The 23,010-nt window shown below is 45.5% G+C and overlaps 4 protein-coding genes across 25 annotated transcripts in view; 2 read left to right on the forward strand and 2 right to left on the reverse strand.

Moving 5' to 3' along the window:
- LOC133482598 (latent-transforming growth factor beta-binding protein 4-like) overlaps positions 1 to 7,988 on the forward strand; it is a 39,905-nt gene extending 31,917 nt beyond the window's left edge. For all 13 annotated transcript variants that reach the window (XM_061782877.1, XM_061782878.1, XM_061782879.1 and 10 more), the window contains 7 exons: positions 814 to 954; positions 1,045 to 1,197; positions 2,049 to 2,138; positions 2,275 to 2,431; positions 3,021 to 3,280; positions 3,436 to 3,588; positions 4,740 to 7,988. In XM_061782877.1, the coding sequence (XP_061638861.1) occupies positions 814 to 954; positions 1,045 to 1,197; positions 2,049 to 2,138; positions 2,275 to 2,431; positions 3,021 to 3,280; positions 3,436 to 3,588; positions 4,740 to 4,882 (1,097 nt within the window). In that variant the 3' untranslated portion in view covers positions 4,883 to 7,988. The remainder of the gene's footprint in view (positions 1 to 813; positions 955 to 1,044; positions 1,198 to 2,048; positions 2,139 to 2,274; positions 2,432 to 3,020; positions 3,281 to 3,435; positions 3,589 to 4,739) is intronic.
- On the reverse strand, positions 165 to 14,155 carry zgc:101731 (SNARE_SNAP25N and SNARE_SNAP23C domain-containing protein). Of its 7 annotated transcripts, none has more exons than XR_009789850.1 (9): positions 13,657 to 14,153; positions 12,400 to 12,563; positions 11,673 to 11,714; positions 11,544 to 11,592; positions 10,222 to 10,417; positions 9,480 to 9,626; positions 9,271 to 9,415; positions 455 to 532; positions 165 to 304 (listed from the first exon to the last, which is right to left on the reverse strand). XR_009789850.1 is itself a non-coding variant. In XM_061782896.1 (9 exons), exons 2-8 carry the CDS (start codon positions 12,469 to 12,471, stop codon positions 8,088 to 8,090), a joined length of 735 nt encoding a protein of 244 aa, XP_061638880.1. In that variant the 5' UTR covers positions 12,472 to 12,563; positions 13,657 to 14,155; the 3' UTR covers positions 6,389 to 6,593; positions 8,079 to 8,087. The 7 variants fall into 7 exon arrangements, 6 of the variants coding, with proteins under 6 accessions (XP_061638883.1, XP_061638880.1, XP_061638885.1 ...); XM_061782896.1 differs by lacking the exons at positions 165 to 304; positions 455 to 532 and adding exons at positions 6,389 to 6,593; positions 8,079 to 8,171 and having other exon boundaries at positions 13,657 to 14,155; XM_061782901.1 differs by lacking the exons at positions 165 to 304; positions 455 to 532 and adding exons at positions 6,389 to 6,593; positions 8,079 to 8,171 and having other exon boundaries at positions 10,306 to 10,417; positions 13,657 to 14,147.
- Positions 14,156 to 14,512: 357 nt separating this feature from the next.
- capns1b (calpain, small subunit 1 b) lies at positions 14,513 to 21,845 on the reverse strand. The gene is made up of 11 exons (XM_061781874.1): positions 21,706 to 21,845; positions 20,761 to 20,810; positions 20,645 to 20,681; positions 19,509 to 19,601; positions 17,237 to 17,294; positions 16,842 to 16,906; positions 16,686 to 16,754; positions 15,190 to 15,268; positions 15,006 to 15,122; positions 14,784 to 14,842; positions 14,513 to 14,696 (listed from the first exon to the last, which is right to left on the reverse strand). The coding sequence occupies exons 2-11, from the start codon at positions 20,805 to 20,807 to the stop codon at positions 14,670 to 14,672; spliced, it is 651 nt and encodes a 216-aa protein (XP_061637858.1). The 5' UTR covers positions 20,808 to 20,810; positions 21,706 to 21,845; the 3' UTR covers positions 14,513 to 14,669.
- Positions 21,846 to 22,005: 160 nt separating this feature from the next.
- Positions 22,006 to 23,010, forward strand: part of zgc:162698 (Transmembrane protein 87A-like) — a 13,923-nt gene continuing 12,918 nt past the window's right edge. For all 4 annotated transcript variants that reach the window (XM_061781854.1, XM_061781855.1, XM_061781856.1 and 1 more), the window contains exons 1-2: positions 22,006 to 22,158; positions 22,711 to 22,906. In XM_061781854.1, the coding sequence (XP_061637838.1) occupies positions 22,790 to 22,906 (117 nt within the window). In that variant the 5' untranslated portion in view covers positions 22,006 to 22,158; positions 22,711 to 22,789. The remainder of the gene's footprint in view (positions 22,159 to 22,710; positions 22,907 to 23,010) is intronic.

Below are 23,010 nucleotides of genomic sequence, written 5' to 3' on the forward strand. Positions count from 1 at the left end.
GCCTTAAGAAGCGTCCCCACGAGCTTGATGCTAACACATAATGGAAAATGCCACACACGAGCTAACGTTAGCATCGGTAGTCGATGTGTTATAACCCTTTAACCGATGCATATTTGAACGCAAATACAGTGTTGTGGTCACAGGAGCGACTGGAGAGTCGAAACGTTTGGAAAGACTTTAAAGGTGTCATTGTCCACCCCCGAGGAGGTGTGTGTGCCCGTGTATGTTTGTGTTGCGTGTGTTTTCCACGGTGACGTCGTCGTCTTTAACGTGCCTCACCTTCGTCCTCGCGTCGCAGCAGCAGCTGTGTCAAAAAGAAAAAAAAAACATTTGGGAATTGGTGACGCTAATGGGGAAAAAGACGTTAAAATGATTGAATCAGCCGGGGAGCATAACGGTTGTACTGTGGAGCGAATGGGGGGGGGGGGGGGGGGGAAGAATGGTCGTCGTTTACCGTTTGGGGCCTGTCGCGGCTGCAGTTATGCTTTGGGGGAAAAAAATCATGTCACCGTCGCCGAAGTTGTGTCTCAAACTGGAACAGAAGAAGGAAACACTGCACATTCAAGCTCACCACAAGCTTATTGCTAACGTATCATTTGAAACGCCATGGACGGGCTAACGGAAATTAGCATGGATGTTATGGTAAGTATCGACCTTCAAACGACTGCGACTGTAACACAGTGTATAAATAGCTAGAAGCTTGATTGTAAAATCTGTGATGGTCTCGCATGCTTTGAATGTTGCCCCTTCCATCGTTTGTGTCTTTTCTTGTCTCGAGCGACTCGAACGAGCGTTGTGTTTGTGCGCCTTCAGACGTGGACGAGTGCGAGCTGGAGAGCTGCGCCGGAGGCTTGTGCGTCAACACGGCGGGTTCGTATTATTGCAGCTGCCCGCCGCCTCTCGTGCTGGACCAGACGCAGCGAAACTGCGTCAACTCCTCCCACCTCAGCCCGGGTGAGACGCCGCACGCCTTCCCTCGGCACAAACCACAAATCAGGAAATGTCAATTCATGTTTAATAGTTGTTGTGGTGTGTGCGTGTCAGATGAGAACTTGTCAGTGTGCTGGCAGACGGTGAGCGCCGAGCTGATGTGTCAGAGTCCCCTGTTGGGGGCGCAAGTCACCTTCAGCGACTGCTGCTGTCTCTACGGCCAGGGTTGGGGCATGGAGTGCGCGCTGTGCCCGCAAACCGACTCGGGTAACGCAACAACGCAACCCGCGCGGGGGCACGGGACCATCCTCTCAAAATGTCCCGTCTTTTATTTTCACCCACGTGCCCTCGTCTGTGGGCTCGTGAGTCGTCAACTCTCATTTCCGCTCACGTTCCCTAATAGTGAACAAACGCTCGGTAAATTCTGCTTCGCGATGGTAATAAGACCCACGTCGAAGGGTACGTCGCGATGGACGCTCGGCCCGCCGAGATCTCGCCAACCGCCGTTCGGAGCGAAGCTGTTTTACATATTTAAATTGAGAGGATCAACGATCCAATTGGAGCTACATTTATTTCCGTCGCATGTAAATGAGAAACTGCCTGGTGAAATAGAGCAACTAGAATAGCTCGAAATAGGGCATCCTGGGCATTTTCAACCCAAATTATGTCGCAAACCTGTCAACATTAAAAAAGCCTTGCTTAAGTCTTGAAATGTCTAATTTGATGCAAATAGCTTTAAAACATCCTTAAGTCTTAAAATGGAATCACGTGTTAAAATGTCTTTATTTCGATGAAAGTGGTCTTAACAAGTCTTACATTTGATTAAAGTTGTCTTTTAAGCTGTTTTGAATGTCTTAAATTTGATTGGAAGTAGCCCCTTGAAAAGTCCTGAATTGAAAGGTCTTCAAAAGTCCCACAAGCCAATTGCCAAGACTTACGACAAGCTATTAGCATTTGAAAGTCAAGTCAAAGTTGAACATTTGCTTGACTGCTAGCTACGGTATGTGCAGTGAAGTCTTAAAACCATCTTAAAAAGGAACTCGCATTAAATGAGGTCTCATCTGGAATGATGATGATGATGCTGATGCTGCTGATGATGATGATGCTGATTTCCGCAGAGGACTTCAGCAGCCTGTGCAGCACGTTCCCTCCTGCCGTCTTCCCGGACTCGCCTGGACTGGAACCGCTCGGACCACAAAGAGGCGGAGGTGCTACAAACGCTCGCGTTCCCAAAATCAAATGCATACATATGTGCACCCGTCCATCCATTCATTCAAGCGTTTCTTTTTTCTCATAAAATTGTTTATTTCAATAATCAGTCATGCTGTACCGCCCCCCCCACAGGTCCCCGCTTCTTCCCCCCGTTCAGCAGCGACGCGTTGCCCTCTGACGTTCTCCCCGCCTCCGACTACGACGACTTCTCTCCAGTCGGAGGCGACGGGACGCCGCCGTACGCCTTCGGCCCGCCGGACGACGCGTACCGGGGAGTCGGGCGCTTTGAGTAGGAACAAACGCACACGCATCACCATCAACACACGCCAACGGCGATTGTCGAAGTGTGGCTCCCTCTTGTGGTACCAGAAAGAATCCCTGCCCAAGCACAGTTCAGTTGGATAGAACTTTATAGTTCAATACAGCTGGATTAAGGAAGAGAGAACAGTTTGTTTTTAAACATGTATTTATTTTATTTAACTTAAGTGTAATACATTTTAATCGTACTTTAGTACAGTTTTTTTTTTTTTTTTACAGTTTGAGGTTTTGAAGTGAGGTGGCATTCAACTTATGCTTGTAGTTTGAACTGCAACTACACTTTGTCTGAGGTTTTTTTTGGAATAACTTTGTTTCTGATATGGGTATCTTATAGCGAATATTTTGGTATTTTTTAATAATGTTTGTGTATTTTATATATATACAGTATAATTTTTTTCTTGTATTTATCTTCTATTTTTGTATTTGTTTATCCTCATTTTTTTTTAATCAAGAACTACAGCACCCCCTGTAGTTGCTTCCCAACAAATGTGAGAGAGCAGTTGGGACTATTTTGGGCGGCGTATGAATCCACACAAAGCTGCGTATTGTGTCATACACAGTGGCGATTATTACCCGGAGAGAGACTACGACGGGTCTTGGCTGCAGCCGCCGTTCCCCCGCCTGCCCTCGGACCCGCGCGCAGAGCCGCGGCAGATGCCGCGGCCGCCCGTCCCCCGGCCGGACACGCCCCCTCTCAGCTTGGCTACGCCTCCGAGAGGATCTCCTTACGAGGACGAGGCGGAGGAGGAGGAGGACTCTTGGGGACCCGGACCACCGTTCCCCCCTTATGCAGGAGCCAACCCCAGGAGACTCTATGAGCGTGAGTGGGCCAAACTGCAGAGTATTTTTTTGTTTTGTTACACCCTTCTTCCAATATATATATATAAATATATATATGTATATATATATGTATATGCCTGCAACACCTTCCACAAACTTATTTGGCTGACTAATTTTCCCGCATGTCCTCTTCAGGGCGCTATGCCGCGTACGCCGGCCTGAGCGCGGCAGAGGATTGCGGGATACTCGACGGCTGCCGGAACGGGACGTGCATCCGCACGGACGAGGGCTACACCTGCGACTGTTACCGTGGTTACCAGCTGGACACAACCACCGTGACGTGCATCGGTGAGACGGCCGCGTTTCATTGGTGGTCTTTGGCGCGTCTCGTCGCGCGGCACCGGTAGCAGGTCTCGTGACGTATCTAATGCCGTTCATTTGTTTATCTGGGAATTTGATGTTATAATGTCATGAATTGTGCCACTGAGTATGAGAGTGGCCTAACTCCATTCTTGTCTTTTTGCAGGTTAGTGATAATATTGTGAGACCTGGAATTTTTTTCCCATTTGGGGGTTAGTTAACAATATTTGTGTATTTTTCTTGTGGTACTTTTTTGTAATGTTTTGGCATTTTTGTCTAATATGTTTCAATTGTTTGATGTTTTTCTTAAATATATATATATATTTAAAAAATGATTTTGTATATTTTTCATATTTTTTAATATTAGTGTTGTCTTGTCTATTTTTTAATGAATAAAATAATTAATTTTATATTGTTTAAATTTTCAAAATGTGTATTTTCCCCCATATTAGTGTATTTTTGTGTATTTTAAAATTTTCTGTCAATTTAAAAAACATTTTTAAATTTGTTTGTTTTTCCCCCTTACTTATATTTACAATATCTGTTTTTTATGTATTATTTTTCGTCATAGTTGTTTTTTTTTTTTTTTTCAATAATTGTTTTCTAATATTTTGCCATTTGTGACATTTTTCTATTTTTCATATATGCAAATCAGTCGGCTTTTGGCAAAATTCGCCATTTTGAACTCAAAATAGGCCATTTAGGTGAATCGTATAGATCCGATGAGTTTTTCCTGGGGGGGGGGGGGGGGGTCGCCCTCGCCGTCGCTGACGTCATAGGCTGTTTCGTACTCCTTGAACGCTGGCAGCTAGATCCATTCCACATGTCCACCATCCACACACAGATGTAATTTTGCCAATATTACTCCGCGGCGGACTAATATGCGCGCGCATCAGCGCGAGGTTCGGCCTGTGTTACAGGAGTTGACGAGACCAGAAAAAACAGTTCCGCCGCTTCTGCCGTTGAGAAGTAATTATTGATTATTTCGTGCTTTTGTAACTTGTCCCGTCACCAAACGTTACAATATCGTCAATTTTTCTTTGGGCCTTCAATTTGGTGATTTGTCTGGTGGCGTCTGTTTTCTTAGCGTTTGTATGTTTTTCCTAAGTCGCTTTGTTTTCTTTTGCTTTTGTTGGCAGACGTGAACGAGTGCGACGTCGGCGCGGACGTGGACTTCCCGTGCGTCAACTCGCGCTGCGTCAACACGGACGGTTCGTTCCGATGCGTGTGTCAGCGCGGCTACGTCATGTCGCGCAGGCTCAACCACTGCGTGCTCGCCTAGACCGGACCCGACGGGGACGCTGTGGCTGCGTAGCGCACGCGAATTGAATTCAAGTCAATCTGAGCTGGGCTTGAACGCCGACCGAACGAGCTGAAGGACTCCGAGCAAAGTTTGAACTTGAACCGGAGTTCGCCGTTAGCATTTCTGTTCACCCAGTTAAGACGTTAATTGAAGCAGAGTTAGCTTTATTTAGCATTGTTTGCGTTGTTGTTGTTTTTTCAACCACGACACTAAATTAGCACCAAAGATGAATCGGCAAATGCGCGTTTTTCAATTCAGTTTGTCAATTTGTGACACCAAAAGCCCTGCCTGAAATGTTTTATACATTTCCACGATGGCCTAATTGTGTCAGACCAAACATTTCAAAGTTCATTTTTCGCTTGATTTGAAGACGACGAAAAAATCGTCTCGTGGTTAGCGACATTATTTTGTAGCAATATACGTTTATACACTCAATCAGCTGTTTTCTCACATTAATGACATAATTCAACAAACGCTTTTGGTTGGTTTGTATTTTTCTATTATTTAGTATCTTTTTATTACTTTAAATACGAGTGAGTGTGTGTGTGAGTGTGAGTGTGTGTGTTTGTGTGTGTGTGCTTTGTGCGGGCACCTAAAGACAACAGCTTCCATACTGTAAATATTTCAAATTCACAAATCAGATCCTGTCAGTGTTTCATTGTGAGTATTAATTTTAAAAAACGTTGTGCACTATAATAAGCGCCGGTATGTTCATCTTTTATACAGTCTGAGCTACTTTATTGTATATTGTTTATATGACAAGAAAAGATATTTGCACACAGGTAAACAAGTTTGTCCGTTTGTTTGTGTGCGATGTGATGTGTGGACAAAAAAAGAAGCAACAAATGGATTCATTAGCCGATCCTTTCGAGGGGCTCGGAGCACGTTTTTCTTTCGAAATCCATGAAAGATGCTTGAAGTGCTGGGAGACTTCCAACAATACACTGCTCAATTGTTGACATATAGCAAAAGCGTCCTGCTTTTGTGACGTCACGAGGCTGGCCCGTATACTTTCTACTTCCCGCAATATCGGGACGAAGTGACGTCATCGTTTGCCGACGCCGCTCAGTTGTGAGTTAGCTGCGCTTTGCTTCCGTAACGAGGCCCGTTTACCACTCCGGCGTGCACTTAGCGAGCTAATAACGGCGGCTACACCCGGACACAACAGATAACGGATGGATTATTCACAAACAATCAAACCGATATCTTAACGATTATTGCCCGATTGCAATTTGGCGCAAGCTGATCTCCAAAGGAGCTGCAGGCCAGCGCGTGTCTGCATTCCAAAGCAAATATGTCAGCGCAAAAGTCCGCACACACCTGCAGCGCCACGTCTATCCAGCCAATTCTGCACAATAAATGTCGTCCGTTGTGATAACACGTGCCATGTCCTTCTACGATCCGTATTTCCAAAAGTTACGTTTAATTTGTTATGTGCTAGGCCCTCGGGACAATTCGCTGAATTCACACACACACGAAGTCTCGGTGAGTTTCTGGCTTTTATTCGACACTTTTGGGTGAAGGAATGTTGCCGCTGGCGCCGGTGGAACAAAGCGGCGAGCTAAATGCTAACGTCGAAGGCTCACGGTGGTCCGCGCGCCTGCTGGGACGATGAGCGCCTCTTCTATTTTTTGATGAGGTTGTTAGCTTTCTGCTTGGCGGTCTCGATGCGCGCCACGTTCAGAATGGCCTGCGCAAACACGACACGAACCACAAACGAGAAACTTTGAACATCATCCTCAGCAAACAATCAATGGAAATTCATCTGTTTCAACTTCCCCCGCAAACAAACAAAACATTTGCTCATGTGTGTTTCAACGACAAAAATAGTACTCTATAATATTATCCTTTCTAAAGACATGGCTCATTTTCATATAATTTGATCAATAATGGTAAAGACATACCCCCACTGAATTTCCTTTTGAAAATCCATTCATTTTTTCCCACAAATATGTCCGTGAGTTACACGTTTTTCAGATCCACAAATATTTGTATTGTGTAAATAATTTTGAGACAAATCTCTCCCCATATTTTTTGGTAGCTTTACTGTAATACACAGCTGCATGCATCCAGCGCACCACAGTGCCCCCAGGCGGCCAAGGCGCGTACAGCAGGAACAGCAGATAGTCATGGCTTTGTATAAAAAGACACAAAACGCTTTTTTTTCTCCCTGACCGTCTGACATGAAATTAGACTAAAATTTTTCTTGTTTTAGGTTAATTAGATAACCGAAATTATTTCTATTTGCAAAATGCCACAATATTGAGTGATTTTTTTAAAAAAAACAATTGTTTTAAACAAATATATTTAATAGCCAATACAGTCGCCCCAGGCGTGCCAATGTTTCTCGTCATGGCTGTATTTATTTTTATTAGGTTTTGTAATGTCAAATTTCTTACTGATTTATTTTTTCTGGTTGTTCTATTAATTAAAATAAATTTAAAGTAGAGTTTTGGTAGTTAAATGAATACAAAGTTTCGAAATCAATGTACTCGTGTTTAGAAATTGCGATTTCAACATAAATAAAAATAATCGTGATCATTACTTTTTCCATAGTCGCCGAGCCCAAGTTTCAATTAGCCATTGGCGAGGTGGTGAACGGCCAGCGCGAACCCTGCATCAACAAATAATGCACAATTTAAAATCAAGTTTTTATATAAAGGCGGCAGTCCCAAAATGACCGTTTTCCTGTGAAGACATTTTGCGTTATTTACACCATACAAATAAATAAACACGTAATCGTATACGACGATATCTGTTCTTTACATACGCCGGCCATCTCTGCATCTCCTAGGGGCTAAGCCCCCCCCTGTCCATAATTCCTAGTGACGCCCCTGCATATGGATAAATATGTACAGTATGAGTTTGTGAAAGTGTAGCAACTATTGCATGTCTTTACCGTTATTGCGATTGTAACGGCCTGGGATCATTTATGCACTTGTATCCGCAGAGTTTGGAGCGCAACACGTGCAAATTGTGCAACTCACACCATTATTTAGCAAGATGTTTGTCTTTACTGTTATGCAAGAAGTGTATTTGAGTGGGCCACCACCATTTCCTCTATCAATAAAGATTGTCTTTACTATGAATGCCTAAAATTTGAAATCATAGAGAACGTTTTGAAATTTTTTTGTTGCTAAATTCTATACTTTTTTGGGGTCCTGAGTGTCCTTACCTTTATTGATCAAATTGCAGCATATGAAAACGACCCAGACAGAGAAATGACATGAATTGTCACACCAATTGTGCTGCTTCTACTGGTGTCCACCTGGGGGCAGTATAAGAAAGAAAGACGGGATATGCTGCACTGGAGGCTCAGCGCCTCAGTAAAAGTAGAATATACGCCTGCGAATATTGTTAAATGCTTTACTTCAATTTAAATAGCACCTTTCAGGGAAATCTTGAACCTTGGAAGCTAACACTGGAACTAAGGTCAAAGCTAATGCTGGAAGCGAACGTTAGAAGTAAGGTTGGAAACCAACTTCAGGAGCTAACGTGAAAGCTGACATTGGAAGCTCAATTTAGAATGTAACGTTGAAGCTAACCTCGGTCAACATCAGAGGTAAGGTTGTAAAGTAAAACCAACGTCATAGGTGACGTTGGAAGCCAACGGAGGCGATAACGCCTGAGGCTAACAATGGCGTTCCTTAGCTCTCGCGTTAGCAGCAGTGTTGTACCTGAACGAGCTCATATTTGGGCCAAACGTGAACGGAATTGACTTCATTTTTATTATTGAGAATGCGCCGCCCGTGAACGGTTTTCGAACGAAAGTTCATTTTCATTCAAGAGTGCCAGGTGTGCTTAGCTAACATTGCAGCTAAAGTTGACGCTAACGTCACAAGCTAACATTGATCTAGCTGTGTGCTAATGTTCGAGGTAACATTGAACGCGAACTCCAGAAGCTAATGGAGGTGCAACAGTTAAATCAATTAAGCGACAATCGATTATCAAATGAATCAACAACTATTTTACTCATTGTTGTAGAACTTAAAATCTTCCAAATCGTCAGAATTTCGGCCTCTCAACAGTAAACATTCTCCAATTCATGTCTTCCTCCATGAAAGCAGACTGATTATCTTTGTGTTCAATCAAAATAAGACATTTGCAAAAATCGGCAAAGTAAATTTGCCGATTTTCGGACAGACGTTACAGCCCAAACTAGTAACTGACGCATAAGCAATTTAGGTTTGTGCATTTTCTGCACTGTCAATTTGAAATAATGTCATGTTTTTCAATAAAGGGATTGAAATTGTAAAATGTTTTTTTTTTTATCCGATTCGTCGATTAATTGAAAATAATCGACTATTAAAATAATCGTTAATTGCAGCCCTCCGAGCTAACAACGGCGGTGTCGCGCGTGCGCTCACCTTCCCTTGAACGCGTTCGATCTGTACGTTCTGTGTGTCGATCTCGTTGCCCACGTCGAGCGCCATGCATCTCAGGTTGCCCACGATGCTGCCCACGTGCGCCAGGTTGTCGTTCATCTCGTCCTCGCGGGCGTCCCGCGTCACCCTGGGACAAAGCGGCCGTTTACGCAGCCGGCGTTTTCAGATGGCTTCGTGCGAGACGCGTCTACCTGCGAATGTATCCGCCGCTCATAATCATCTGCTCGCGCTCGTCCACCACGCGAGACGACGGCGGCTGATCGGACATCACCGCGTCGTGTCCGGAGCCGCCGCCCCAAACCGCCTTGTAGGCCCCGCTTTCTTCCAAGGCCTTCAGTCTGATGGAGAGAACGTGAGAGGGAAAAAAGCTTTCGTCGTGTCGAATGTAGAAGGAGACGTGTGCACAGTGTCGGGAAGTTAGTTACCCTGTTGAAAATGGAATAGTAGTGGAACTATTTTAATGACTTTGTCAAACATATTTCTATTATGATGACTTTTCTTAATTTTGAATGAATGGACCCTTGGATATTGGCTTGAAAAAAAAAAAAGTGGATCAAAAGCACAGATCATTATTTTGGAATAAAACACATACTGTATTTTGTTCTGTACACAATAAACAGATAACAAAACATGATGAACTGTAAATATATAATCGACAAAGCTTTTGCAGCAATTTCTTAAACGTAACTATAATTGTCGTTTTGGAATTGTTCCAAAAGCAACTGTAATTTAATGACACATTTTTCTTCCAGTAATGTAATGGATTATAATTAGATACATTTTGTAATTGAATGACATAATCTCATTGCATGTAATTAGTTACTCCTTAACAGAAGAAGAAATTTCTTATGGGAAGAGTGACGGCTCAGTTTATGCTAAATGGACATTATGGCTCGCAAACAATTGCGGTTGTGGACCCTGATGCATTATTACTTTGCAGACAACTCTTGGAGTGACTGCGGTCTTTTGGCGAACTTCACGAGGATAATGTAGAGCCACGCACACACGCGCACACACTTGTCACAAGCGCAGAGGCCGCAGCACTTTGCCAAGTCGGTCAGGTTTTTCTCGGCTTCCTTCATGTCGGCGTTGATTTGATCCAAACCTTCTTCAACGCGCTCCAGCTGCTCTGACGCCAGCAAAGACACACGAACACCAAAATCAGTCACAACTTCACACAAAATACTCAAAAGTAACACACAAAGTCAAGTGTTACGTGTGAGAGGCCACTGTACGTGGGAAACATTTGACTGCACTAATGCGGAACCTGTCAAACGTGACAGTCGGTGTCGGCGTTGAACGAGTTGAAGGGTGCTGCTTACAGTTTGGCAACTCGGGCTGATCCTCAAAATTTCAGCATCTCAAGGGTAAATATTTTCCCGTTTTGGGAGTCCTCCATGAAAGCGGACGGATTTGCTTTTGGCGACATTCGCAATCTGATTGGAACCCGTCCAACATTTTTGCCACTTTTCGGACGGATGTTCGGTCGTCTATCATTTGATCAAAATTCAAATTTCGCCATTTTTGGAATGCCACCTTAGTTTTGATGGGTCAAAGTCTCCCATGCAGAAACATTCATTCATCCATCGTCTCCGGCGCGCTGGAGCCCGCCGTCCCAGCTATCTCCGGGCGAGAGGCGGGGTACGCCCCGAACTGGTCGCCAGCCAATCGCAGGGCACATAGAAACAAACAGCCATTCGCGCACACATTGACACCTAAGGGCACTTTTGAGTCTTCAATGAATGCATGTTTTTCGGGATGTGGGAGGAAACCGGAGTGCCCGGAGAAAAGCCACGCGGGCACGGGGGGAGAACATGCAAACTCCACACAGGCGGGGCCGGGGTTCGAACATTGAAATACACTTGTTTTTATAACGCCGCACACAAAAAGGCATGACAGTCAACAAAATCACGAGTTGCACAATTGACGTCTGGGCCCTTCAGACTCTGGGGATCAATCGATCGGTCAAACTTTATTCATAGAGCACTTTTCATACAATGACGCGCAACTCCAAAGTGCTCTACACACTGTCGTTCAAATCCATCCGTTTGCGTTCGTTTTCACGGAAAAAGGACAATTAAGCAATAGGAGAAAAATCCGATCTATCCAAAAATGTCATTGGCATGTTCACAAAAACTTTTTTTAAAATCACAGAACTTCATTTGAACACGGAACAGTAAAGACATTTTGGCATGTAAACTGTCATGCGTCGGCTACGCGTGACGGCTTTTGTTGACGGCTCGCCAATGTTTTACCTCCTTGCTCGTCCAACATGACCAACGCTCGGATGCCGGCGTCTTTGCTCTAGACGAACACACACACACACACACAATGACGTGACTTTTTGTTCGAATTAGGACAGCCAGGCTTGTGTGTGCGTGTACCTCCTCCACCAGCTGCATCATCCTGCGTGTGCTCTCCAGCGACTGCAACACACACACACGCACACACACACGCCACATCATTAGCAACATTTTCACAACATCATTCAAGGGGAAGGCAGAAAAGTCGATTTAAGTGGAAGGAAGGAAGGAAGGAAGTTAGTAAGGAGACGATGCTGATGGTTTGCTGTCGCACAAACATGACTGTGTGTACACGCGTGTGTTTTTAATGTGTGTGGATGTGTTTACGTGTGTGGATGTTTATGAGGGGCCGTTGGAGACATTATTCAGGATTAGCTCTCACACTTACTATTCAAATGCACACACACAAACTACTGAAAGGCTCTCATAAGGACTACTCAAACACTCTCATACACACAAGTCTTGCTCTCATTGTACTTGTGTGTGTGTGTGGATGTTTGTACATGCGAGTTTGTGTGTGTGGACGTGTGTGTGTGAGTCGTGTTTGTGTGAGTCGTGTTTGTGTGGGCGTGTGTATCATCCACGCCTGCCGCGCCTCTGCATGTCTCCATGGCAACCAGGTGAGCCAGGTGTTCCTAAAGAGACAGCAACCACAGAAACTTGCCCCGTTGTGTGCGCACGTGTTGATGTTTGTGTACATCTCATTGCACGCGATGAGTGCGTTTTCCTTTTACACACACACACACACACACACACAATTTGCTGTGTGAGACGTGATGAATACTCACAGCTGATTGGTTTCACTCACCTCCTCTGTGACCTGATTGGCTCTCCTTTGTAGCTCCTCCTGCTCACTCAGCACACGCGGCTTGGACGCCATGCTGCCTGTGTGTGTGCGCGCGCGCGCGTGCACGTTTGTGTGTTCAGTGGCAGGTGGCAAGATTAGCGCGAAGCATCAGGTACTTTTGTCACCTGTGGAGCACAACGACATTAACTTCATCTCTAATAACGCGTGCGCACACACATACACACACATTGTATTTCAGCACTGCACACATATTATATGACAATGAAGAGGACACACAAACTTCATTTTTACATTTGTTGTTACTTTCATCTGCTGTATAGTGTGAGAGAAAACAAGATGGATAAAAGAATAAGCATCAAAATTGATGTTGACTTATGTTGCATTTTGAAATATATTTATATGCCCCATGAACCGGTCGCCGGCCAATCGCAGGGCACATAGAAACAAACACCCATCGGCACTCACATTCACACCGACGGGCAATTTAGAGTCTTCAATCAACCTACCGCGCATGTTTTTTGGGATGTGGGAGGAAAGCGGAGTACCCGGAGAAAAGCCACGCAGGCACGGGGAGAACATGTGAACTCCACACAGGCCAGGCCGGGATTTGGAACCCGCAACCTCACAACTGTGAGGCGGGTGTGCTAACCGGTCGCGCACCGTGCCCCAATAGTTCCTTTGATACCCCAAATTTGAATGAACACAATGACAAGTAATTGTAAAGACAAACCTCTTTCTTTCTGACGCTCACGATGATTGGCTGATGTGTCAAACCGCCGCAGTGTAGCGCCAGCTGCTGGCAAGGAGGACTTACTCCATGTCAGATTTATTTTATATTTTTGCGGCCTCCACGAGTACCCGAAACCTCGAAATTTTCTCCGCTGTCTGCCCGATCCCTTGCATCGGTACTCGTCCGTCCCAAGATCATGTAAATACGAATGTGATGTTGTGGAGTGAAGTCGAAAGCGTCGTTGCTAAGGAGCAGTTGGCACGAACTCCGTGCCACCGTGGCTTCCTCTTGATATACACGCACACGCACACACGTTGAGGCTGTGTGTGTGGTCTTGGAGCATCCTAATGACGCACACGCACACATTGTTGCGTGCGGGCGCTCACACTTTTACAGTCAAACACTCGGCGCGACTTTGAATGTCTCCGAGTGAGCAAGTTGACGAGAGATCATCCTTCGATATCATACGGCGTGCGCGTCAGCGTGGAGATTGGATCAGCGCCAGAGAGAGCAGACGTGTTTCTTACCTGCGGTGAGCGCGTTCATCGTGAAAATGGAAGACGAAGCACTCGGACGGCCCACGCCCTCCGCCGCTTGCGCCTCCCTCGGGACCCGCCCAGCCGCTCCCAGCTCAGGCCGCCGTCAATCATCATCATCATCATCATCTAAGTTACTACTCTACTGTCAAAAGTGACAACCCTGCGAAATAACGATTAGGAAAGTCAAACTGTGTGCAATGTAACGAATACAAAGTAACCCCACAAAAGTAAAAGTGGAATGTAATTAGGCTCAATTGTAACTACGGCGGGAAGTAATCATCCATCCATTTTCAACACGGCTTATCCCGGTGAGGGTCGCAGGGCGCCGGAGCCTATGCCGGCTGACTTCGGGCGAAAGGCGGACGACGCCCCGAACCGGTCGCCGGCCACATGTAGACGCGGACGACCGTTCGCACCGTCACTGAGTGGGAACTGAACCCGCGCTGCCCGCACCAAAGTCAGGCGAGTGCACCGCTGCACCGCCAGTGACACGGAAGGAGTCGCTGTAGTAAAAAGAAAAAAAAAAAAAAAGGACAAACATTTTGTGCTGTACTGATGTTTTTAGCCCATGAAAAAAAAGTGCTTCAATTTAACGGACGATCGGATTTAACAGACGACCCCCCCCCCAGTACGTTAAATCGATGTTCTACTATATTTACATTTCATCACGTTTTGTTATCAGTTTATTATTTTTGGAAAGAACAAATATGTGATTCATTCCAAAATGATGGTTTTGATCCACTTTTTTTTAGAGGACGCATCCAAGGGTCCTGTTGGTGACATCATTCAAAATGTAATGTAATGTAATCCGGTACCATGGCGACACACACAAAACACAAACCCATTTCAAGGTCATGACTTTTTATTGGGAGAGAAAAGTTGAACGTAAAGCACGTTGTGGCGCCACCACCCGGCAGCAGCGGGAAGTTCAACACAGCAGCTCTGAGCCGTTCTCCTTTTTTCTCTTTGGGTCCCACGGACGTGACGACGACGCCGAAGCTTCACGAGTACATCGTCAGCTGAAGCCACTGGACGCCAAAAACGGTCGGAAGACGTCAGATGGCGACACAAACGCACGCGCACGTGCACACGCACTCGTGTCGGGAGGGTCTTACCTCTTTGACGTCGAGGTTGATGGAGCCGCTGTTTCCTTTGTCGAGAGTCTTGAAGGCTCCTGCGTGCGCAGTCACACGTGACACACACACACACACACGTGAAATAATCGAGTCATCTGTGCGTGCGCACGAGTGAGCGAGTTTGATAACGTTTGACGGAGAGAGTGGATGTGTGAGTGCGGCATTTGTAACTGTTTTGAGCAAGCGTGTGTGAAGACTCACTGCACATGGCGTCGAGTCGCACCAGGCAGCCGACAAAGTTGTCAAAGTCCATGTCGCCGTGCTCGTCGCTATAGCGACGGATGATCATCTTGTACAGCTGGTCGTTCAGAGGGAAGCCTGCACGCACACGCGCACACACTTGTAGCGCACGCTCACACTTCTACGCTCGTTTGACTTGCCCCACCTGCGGCCTTGAAGGCGTGCGAGAGTTCTTTGCTGCAGATGAGGCCCGATTTGTCCTTGTCGTGAGACAGGTAGATACCCTGAAAAAGCACAAAAACATCTTTCACGTCTGCGCAAGCACTCAAAGGTCCCTTGGAATAAAACCTCCGCACGTGTCCTTTAGGTGGCAGCCATGGATTATTGAGCCATCCGTTTCCTCTGTAACTGGTCTCCAGTTGGGTTTTTGGTTCCTTTTCACTAAGCACACCAAAGCCCGATGACCTCCAGACCTTTTCAATCCAGAAATCACTTAAATAGAACTTGTTTGACAAAATGAAGTCGGCCAGAACTCAATACGTTGCCAGAAATGCCACCACAGAGAAATAAAAAGCCCCAAGAGAACCAAAATGACTCATCCAGGAGGTCACACAAAAACCCAGGACAACTTCTATAGAACTGCAGGCCTCCCTTGCCTCACTTCCAAGGTTCCAAGGTGAAAACCACTGCTGACCAAAAAAAAAAAAACACAAAGGCTCGTCTTACTTTTGCAAAAAATCTGAATGAAGACTTTTGGGAGAACATTATATGGACTGACGAGAGGAAAGTTGAGCTTTTCTGGAAGGCGTGTGTCTCGTTACATCTACTGTAAATGTAACAGCATTTCAAAAAAAGAACGTCTTACCAACGGTCAAACATGGTGGGGGTAGTGTGATGGCCTTGGGCTGCTTTTCTCCTTCGGGACCTGGACAACTTGCCGTGATTGACGGAACCATAAATTCTGCTCTTTAACAGAAAAATCCTAAAGGAGAATGTTCAGCCATCAGTTTGTGACCTCAAGCTGAAGCGCACTTGGGTTCTGCAGCAGGATCACGATCCAAAACACACCAAGTCAAATTCTGAATGGCTTACAAAAACCAAAATGAAGGTTTTGGAGTGGCCTAGTCAAAGTCCAGACTTGAATCCGATTGAAATGCAGTGGCATGACCTTCAAAAGGCCGTTCATGCTCGGAAACCCTCCATTTTGGCTGAATTCAAACAATTGTGCAAGGAAGAGTGGGCCAAAATATCTCCACAGAGATGTGAAAGACTCGTTGCCAGTTCTAGAAAACGCTTGATTTCAGTGGTTGCTGCTGAGGATGGCCCAACCAGTTCTTGGATTTAGGGGGTCATTAGTCTTTCACACGGGCCAGGTAACTTTGAAGAGTTTTTAGTCCTTAGAGATATAATACGCAAGTTCTGTCGCCGCCTGTGCTAGAATTCAGTATTACAACAACAGAAAGCGATGCTTTGATGTGATGTTGGCGTCCCCTTGTATGTGATGATTTGACATTTTTCTATTCTGTTTTGAAGGACAGCCAGCGGGTCGGACAGTACGAACGTTGCTTATTTTACGTCAGGCACCTTGTTGGGCAGCTAAGGGAGATTCCTTTTGCGACGGAAGGCCGTGATTGCTTTCGTTTCACTTGGAAGTGAGGAAAAAACGGCGCGCGGCCTCAAGAGCATTTTCAAGTGACTCACCTGCCATTTCTTGATGTTGTTCCACATGTACTTGAACTCATGGAAGCCCAGCTTGCCCGTGCTGTCGCTCTGCAGGCGGCGGCGTTAAAGGCAAATGTGGCATTTAGAACATTTCAGTCTTTTGTGATCGTTTCCCATTTGTCGGCGCAAGGATACGTCCATGACGGCCACCATGCTTCTGCACGACTCGATGCTGAAACCGTCCGTCTTCAAATTTCCATCTGACACAAAACATTAGCATCTGCTCGTTAGCTTCTCCCATGTATTTGAACGTTAGCATGGGCTAGTTAGCTTTCCGGTTTCTTATTTAACCTCCAAACATGAGCATATGCTCGTTAGTTTAGCGTGAGTTTTTTCACGCCCAAACATTAGCATGCAGTCACTAGCTTACCCTGACTGGTTTCATGACTTGAATTTAGCAAGTGCTAGGAAGCTTCTCCCATGTATTATAACATTAGCATGAAGTTTATCCACTCCCAAACATTAGCATGTGCTCGTTAGCTAAGCACGACTTGTATAAACGTGTGCGCGCGCACGCATGTTTGACTCACGTTTGGTGAGAACTTGGTTGAGGATGTCCATCAACTCTTTGGGGTTCACCTCCATGTCCTGAACAACGCAAAAACACCCATGCACGCATTATTACAAACTGACATATTTGGGAGTGAACACACAAAACAACTCAGATGAAATGCACACACAGTACTGACACAAAACACAAACGGTGCCACAAAGTCTCTCTCACACACACACACAACGACACACACGCATACAAACGAAACACAAACTACCACAAAACACATGCACACACACCCTCGCTTGTTTACATTACCGTGATGCTCATACGAATGAACGAACACACACATGCGCTTTGCACTTTTTCCTCATGGAATTACAGCTTGCTTATATGACTAAGAACAAGATTTAAAAAAAAAAAAGAATATTTTCAGAATGTAAGTGCAAGTAAGTGAATGCAGGTATTTGACAAGTCCACATTCAGCCCAATTTGACGTCAAGTGGAATTTGAATTTTCCAGAGACTCTTTCCTGGGACAGTGCAGACTTACAAATCGGAACTTTTTTGACAGGAAGGCGACAGCGTGGAGATGAGAAGGGAATTTACATGAGGATGAGCAAGTTACAGATCGATAAAAATCAGCTTGGCGTTTGCTGTAAGGTTCTCTGCAAGCGTTTCAGAACGAGATGTGGACAATCGCGTCACGTTTTTGAAACGTTTTTGCCTCGTCTCCTTCCTGAGTTTCTCTTTCAACCGTTTTGACTACATTGGAGGTTAGTGCTACTGCGCGCGTGTGTGTGGCGTGACAGGAAGAAGCAGAAGAACCGGTCCGACGCGATGGAGCTGCAATCCGAGAGCAGGGCGTACTTCGGAATGTCAGGAAACCGAGAGGCGTGGGCGGACAAAGGCGGACACCCGTGCGTGCTCGACGAACACAACTTGACACCAAAATGTGATGAGAGGTCATCATCCGCTACTGACATTCCAGATGGTGAAAATCCACAAACATTTTGTGTTTTTTTTTTTTTTTTTTTGGTGGGGGGGGGGGGGAAGAGTTCAAGCCTTCAGATGCCTGAAACGCTTTGTCAGTAAACTTCAGCTGGGAGTGGCAGTAAACAGCATGAAGCCTCTTTTTTCACAAGTTGTTCAATATTTGCAAAACGGATGAACCGAGAGAAAACAAATGGATGAATCATAAAGCTAAAATAGAACTACAACCGGGAAAAAAAAAAAAAAAAAAAACACAAAACTTGAAAAAAGTGCCGTGTGCACCTGAATGAGATGGTATGATTTATTTTCATATCCCTAAAAAAAAAAATGACTGGTCGACGTCTCAGTGCGGTTGTGTGACGGACAGGTGATTACGCGTGTAGCGGGACCGGCTATACGCTGGAGCGAGAGGGTCCGCGGCCCCCCCTCAAATCGAACCAGTAGCTTCCGCTTCGTACGGTACGTGTGCCGGTCACTGATTGGTTAAGGAAGTATGTTCATCTTTAGAATTGAAGTGCTGTAAAGACGTATTCATTTCCTACGCATTTGTCTCATTTTTTGGGGACGAGTGACCCTTGCTGCAAGTTAGTGTCAGTCTGCCGCCGGAAGTGGTGTCGTTTTGACTTTCAAAATAAGAGCGCTAACCTGAAGAGTTGCGTTGGTGCCGATTTATCTTGTTCTGATAGAATGGAATCGAATGCCTTCCGTTGTCACAGATTTGCGTGGTAAAGTGCACTTATTGATCCACTGTTGTGTGTGCTTGCCTATTTGTACTTTTTTGTCCTCTTTTAGTCACGAAACATATGGGCCATTTTGTAATTTCATAACAGTAAGGACACTTGACAAAAAAAAGAAAAGAAAAAAGTGAATGTCGCCATTTTTACGCTTGCCTTGGTTTTTCCCCGGGCGAACGTCGCCCACGCTTAGTCGGATTTTCAAGACGTTCGTGATGATTTCAAATTTCGGGCATTCATCCGAGAGGCGAGCTTTAGACACATCCATTACGTTCTTGTCTTTCGTGTTAGTGCTATTCCACGCGATTTGCGCGTGCGTGTTAACTTCCCAGTGGCCGGAGGAGCGAAAAGCTTGCGCGCGTACAAGATTAGAAGGTTGCTCGGGAAGTGAATAGCGACGCACAACTAAGTGCGCGTGCTAACAATAGCCTGTGCGTTATTACAGCGGTTTACGCAAAGTTAAGTAGTGAACATTTGTGTGTAGCGGTTAGTTAGCGGCGTTTGTGCCTGCACCGTCAAGTATGCGTTCGTCGAAGTATTTTGTACTCTTTTTGGTATTTGATGTCCCGTAGCGGGGACTCACGTCTCCAGCCAGCTTCTTGAACGCTCTGCGAAACGCTTTCTCCTCGTCGTTCTCATGAGCCTCCTCGAACGCCAGGGGTCTGCGGGGAGGGGGCTGAAACACACACACACACACACACACACAAAAGGGTCAGTGTTAGGCTGCACACGCACACACACACACATTCCTGCATGTTGTGACAGTTAAAAACTCAGCCAAATCTCAACTGTAGATATTGTACCGTATCATGGACGCCTGTACAATATTTGAAAGGAAGAAAAAAAAAAAAAACATTGCAATTTGCGATAGAACCCTGCGATATATTTTGGGATTTAAAAAAATAAAAAAATAAAAAAAATGCAGGATATTATACACATAACGAGAAAACCAGCACACGAGAAAAACTATGCTCGGTAGAGCACAAAAATATCTGGCAGTAGAGCAATGTAGCATTGAGCAATATTGACGTGACGGACGTGAAGTTCAAATCATTTTTTTTTCATGCCTGGTTGCACCGTGCAGTCGTTAGCCAATTCCTAACACTATTCATTTGCTTTAAATCAAACTGGTCTTTTACACCGGTTTGAACATAGGCATGAGTATTTCTATATTTGAGTGCATTAGTTTAAGCAAAAACATGTTGAGTACACCTGAAGTTCGTCCCTTCAATAATGTCATGCCTCCCCCCAAGCGTAATGCGTTGCGACGTGCGTTCATTCGCCACATTATGATGAGAGAGGTTCTTTTCAATTCACCAGGTGTAATTGTCTTTGTTTTGGACTAAACTTCAGCCGGGATTGGCAATAAGCAACGTGCAGCCTCCTCTTTGATCAATTGTTCCCTATTTGCCAAACTCCCGAGCCGATTGGCCCAGTGCAGCGCTCGTATCTCGACAAACGCGTAGATCGGGTCACTCGGATCACAAGGCGATACAGTTTTTTTTCCTTCAGACTCGCTCTCGTCGAGCTCGTGCAGACGCTAGCGAGCGGCCATTCGGCAACGTTTGACTTTTCTCGTCACGCTAATGTTGCTAGCTGCCGGGGATACCGACAACTCTGCTCATCGAGGCGTTCGATGGGGGCGGGCTCTTAGGAGAGCGTTGCATTGTGGGAAGAGTCGAATGAATCGGACACACGCGCAGGTGCACGCTCACTCACTGGATCTGAAGGGGTGAAGATGCTCGGATCGATGTTGCTGCGGGAAGGACGGCGGGCGTTAGCGGAGCTTAGGGCAGTGGCGGCTAACAAACAAACCGGTCCGACGGGATTCTCACCTGACGACATTCAGGATGCCACTGATGAAGTGTTTCGCGAAATTCATCTTCTGAAATACAAAAAAAAAAACAACAACAACATAAGCAATAAGACATTAATAATACACAATCATATTTACCTCGACAGTACTGTTATATTTATGCAGTATTTTGTGCGCGCACCTCTGCGAGTTAGGATTTGATTTAGTGCTGCAACTAACTAAAATAAATTAATTAATTGATAAATCGGATTAAAAAGCACTTTTGAAGTTCCATCCGTTTATTAAAAAACGGGATTATTATTAAAAAAAATGTTCTTCAAAATTGACAGTGCAGAAAACGCACAAACATAAATGAATTACAATTGAGTTGCTGGTTTAGTGTCGGTCAGAAAATCGGCAAATAAATGTCCGTCGCCGTTTTCCAAAGTAAAAGCAGATGTTTGCAAATGTCTTGTTTTGAAAAAACCCAAACATCATCGACAGAAATTGGCGAATATTTCCTGTTGAGAGGCTGACATTCCTACAATTTCAACCATTTTACATCTCTAAACGATTGCTTACCAAAATTGTTGTCAATTAACCTGATAAACGATTAGTTGTCGATTGAATTATTCTTGCATTCTTGGTTTTTTTTTTTTAAACGCTTGTTTATACTGCTCCGAACCACATAAAACACGTCCCGAATCTCGAACACTCAATTGGAAAAATACTGACACGTTGGTCCCTTCATTAGGAACACTGGCGCAAAACATGCAATCCACAAATCGGCCCCTTTCCACTCCATTATCGATCTCGGATCAGCACATTCTGCGCCTCAAATAAAGAAATGGCATGCACGCAAATAGCAGCAAGGATGTTTTCCTTCCGGCCGCCTTCCGCTTGATGCTGAACGGAACTTTCCCCAGGTGGAGACGGGAAGAGGACGGACGGACGGACGGACGTATGAAAGTGGCTTGTTCCTTACGCCGTTGAGTGGAGACGAACACGGGAGCTGCAAGCGCGCACAAGGTCCAAAGTCAAGTCCTCCTCGGGCGAGCCAAGTTCCTTTTCAATGCATCAGCAGCAAACACGCCCAGAACCGCGCGCGCGCGCACCCACCCACCCGCGCACGCGCGTCGAGACGAGACGAGGTGCGGCCGCTCGGTCCCCGGGTCCTAACGCACACCGGCCCCGCGACACGTCTGAGCAGGATCGCCAAAGACATTTGGGAGATTTCGGCTAAAAGCCCAACAAAAGCCACTCTGCGGTCACGTTGCGACCCCTGCATCCGTGCACGCGCACCGACGTACGCGGATGGTGGCGCGTAAAGGGCTCTGACGTCAGCGGCAAGATCCGCGTCGCGTGGAAAATCGTGACTGCTCGCCCTCTACGGGCCGCCACAAGCAACTACAACAACAGTGAACGAACTTGAAATACTGTAAGAGCAGCAGCAATCGTAAATGAGTCATGTATGGAACGATGCCAAGAAATTCATATTCGCCTCTATATGCATTCAGCTTGTTTGAGGCAACATGTTAGGAGTGACGTTCTTTCCTGTTCATTCATTTTATTTGGATCATTTTTCTAAATTATTTGTAAAATTTTTAGAATTGTATTTTAATATCTCTGGCGTGTGTGGGCGGTTAAGGGTGTCGTGACGTCATCAAAGATGACCAAAACTGACAACAACAAAACAAAAACGCCCAAAACGATCTCGACGGATAATTCTTTTGCAATCTTTATTCTTAACAATAGAACTTATACGAGGATATAACATACAGTATATGATATGCAGTACAATGTGTACATTTTGTTTAAACAACAACAAAAAAACAAATGAATAATACAAATACAATTTAAAATCAAAATAAAAACATTTGGAATGGGTCCATAAATTTAAAGTCCCGATAGCCTTTTTATTTTTTTGTCCTCGTGGCGTTCTAATTTGGATGTCGCCAGCTAATGACGTCGTCGCTCGTCTTGATCTTAGTGACGTAGCGGAAGCAGGAAGGTGAGCTCCAACGCGTCGGTGGACTTTTTCAAGCGCTTTCAACTGGCCTGTTGCTCAAATGGCGGCCTGCGCGGCGCTGCGGACCGGGACGCTCCTCCTGCTGCTTGTGTCCGCACTCCACGGGCCGAGCTGCGCGGTGTCGGAACCCGGCAAATGGGTCCTGAACGTGGACACTGTGAGTTTGCTGTGGTGTTGACACGGTTGGTGACGGAGCGGCCACGCGCGCGCACGCCTCCAAATCAATTGAAACAACTTGGTCGCTTTGAGCGACTTGAACGT

The sequence above is a fragment of the Phyllopteryx taeniolatus genome, chromosome 8 (assembly GCF_024500385.1).
Source record: "Phyllopteryx taeniolatus isolate TA_2022b chromosome 8, UOR_Ptae_1.2, whole genome shotgun sequence".
NCBI lineage: Eukaryota > Metazoa > Chordata > Actinopteri > Syngnathiformes > Syngnathidae > Phyllopteryx > Phyllopteryx taeniolatus.

What these genes read in the sequence shown, in the direction of transcription:
- zgc:101731 (XM_061782896.1), bottom strand. Translation starts at nt 12,471, where the DNA reads ATGGCGTCCAAGCCGCGTGTGCTGAGTGAGCAGGAGGAGCTACAAAGG. An exon ending in TGATGCAGCTGGTGGAGGAG is followed by an intron (nt 11,593 to 11,672) that starts GTACACGCACAC and finishes GTGTTCGTCTAG; the next exon opens with AGCAAAGACGCCGGCATCCG. An exon ending in AGCGGCGGATACATTCGCAG is followed by an intron (nt 9,416 to 9,479) that starts GTAGACGCGTCT and finishes GCTTTGTCCCAG; the next exon opens with GGTGACGCGGGACGCCCGCG.
- capns1b (XM_061781874.1), bottom strand. Translation starts at nt 20,807, where the DNA reads ATGAATTTCGCGAAACACTTCATCAGTGGCATCCTGAATGTCGTCAG. An exon ending in GGCATCCTGAATGTCGTCAG is followed by an intron (nt 20,682 to 20,760) that starts GTGAGAATCCCG and finishes TCCTTCCCGCAG; the next exon opens with CAACATCGATCCGAGCATCT. An exon ending in ACAACATCAAGAAATGGCAG is followed by an intron (nt 15,269 to 16,685) that starts GTGAGTCACTTG and finishes GTGCTTTTTCAG; the next exon opens with GGTATCTACCTGTCTCACGA.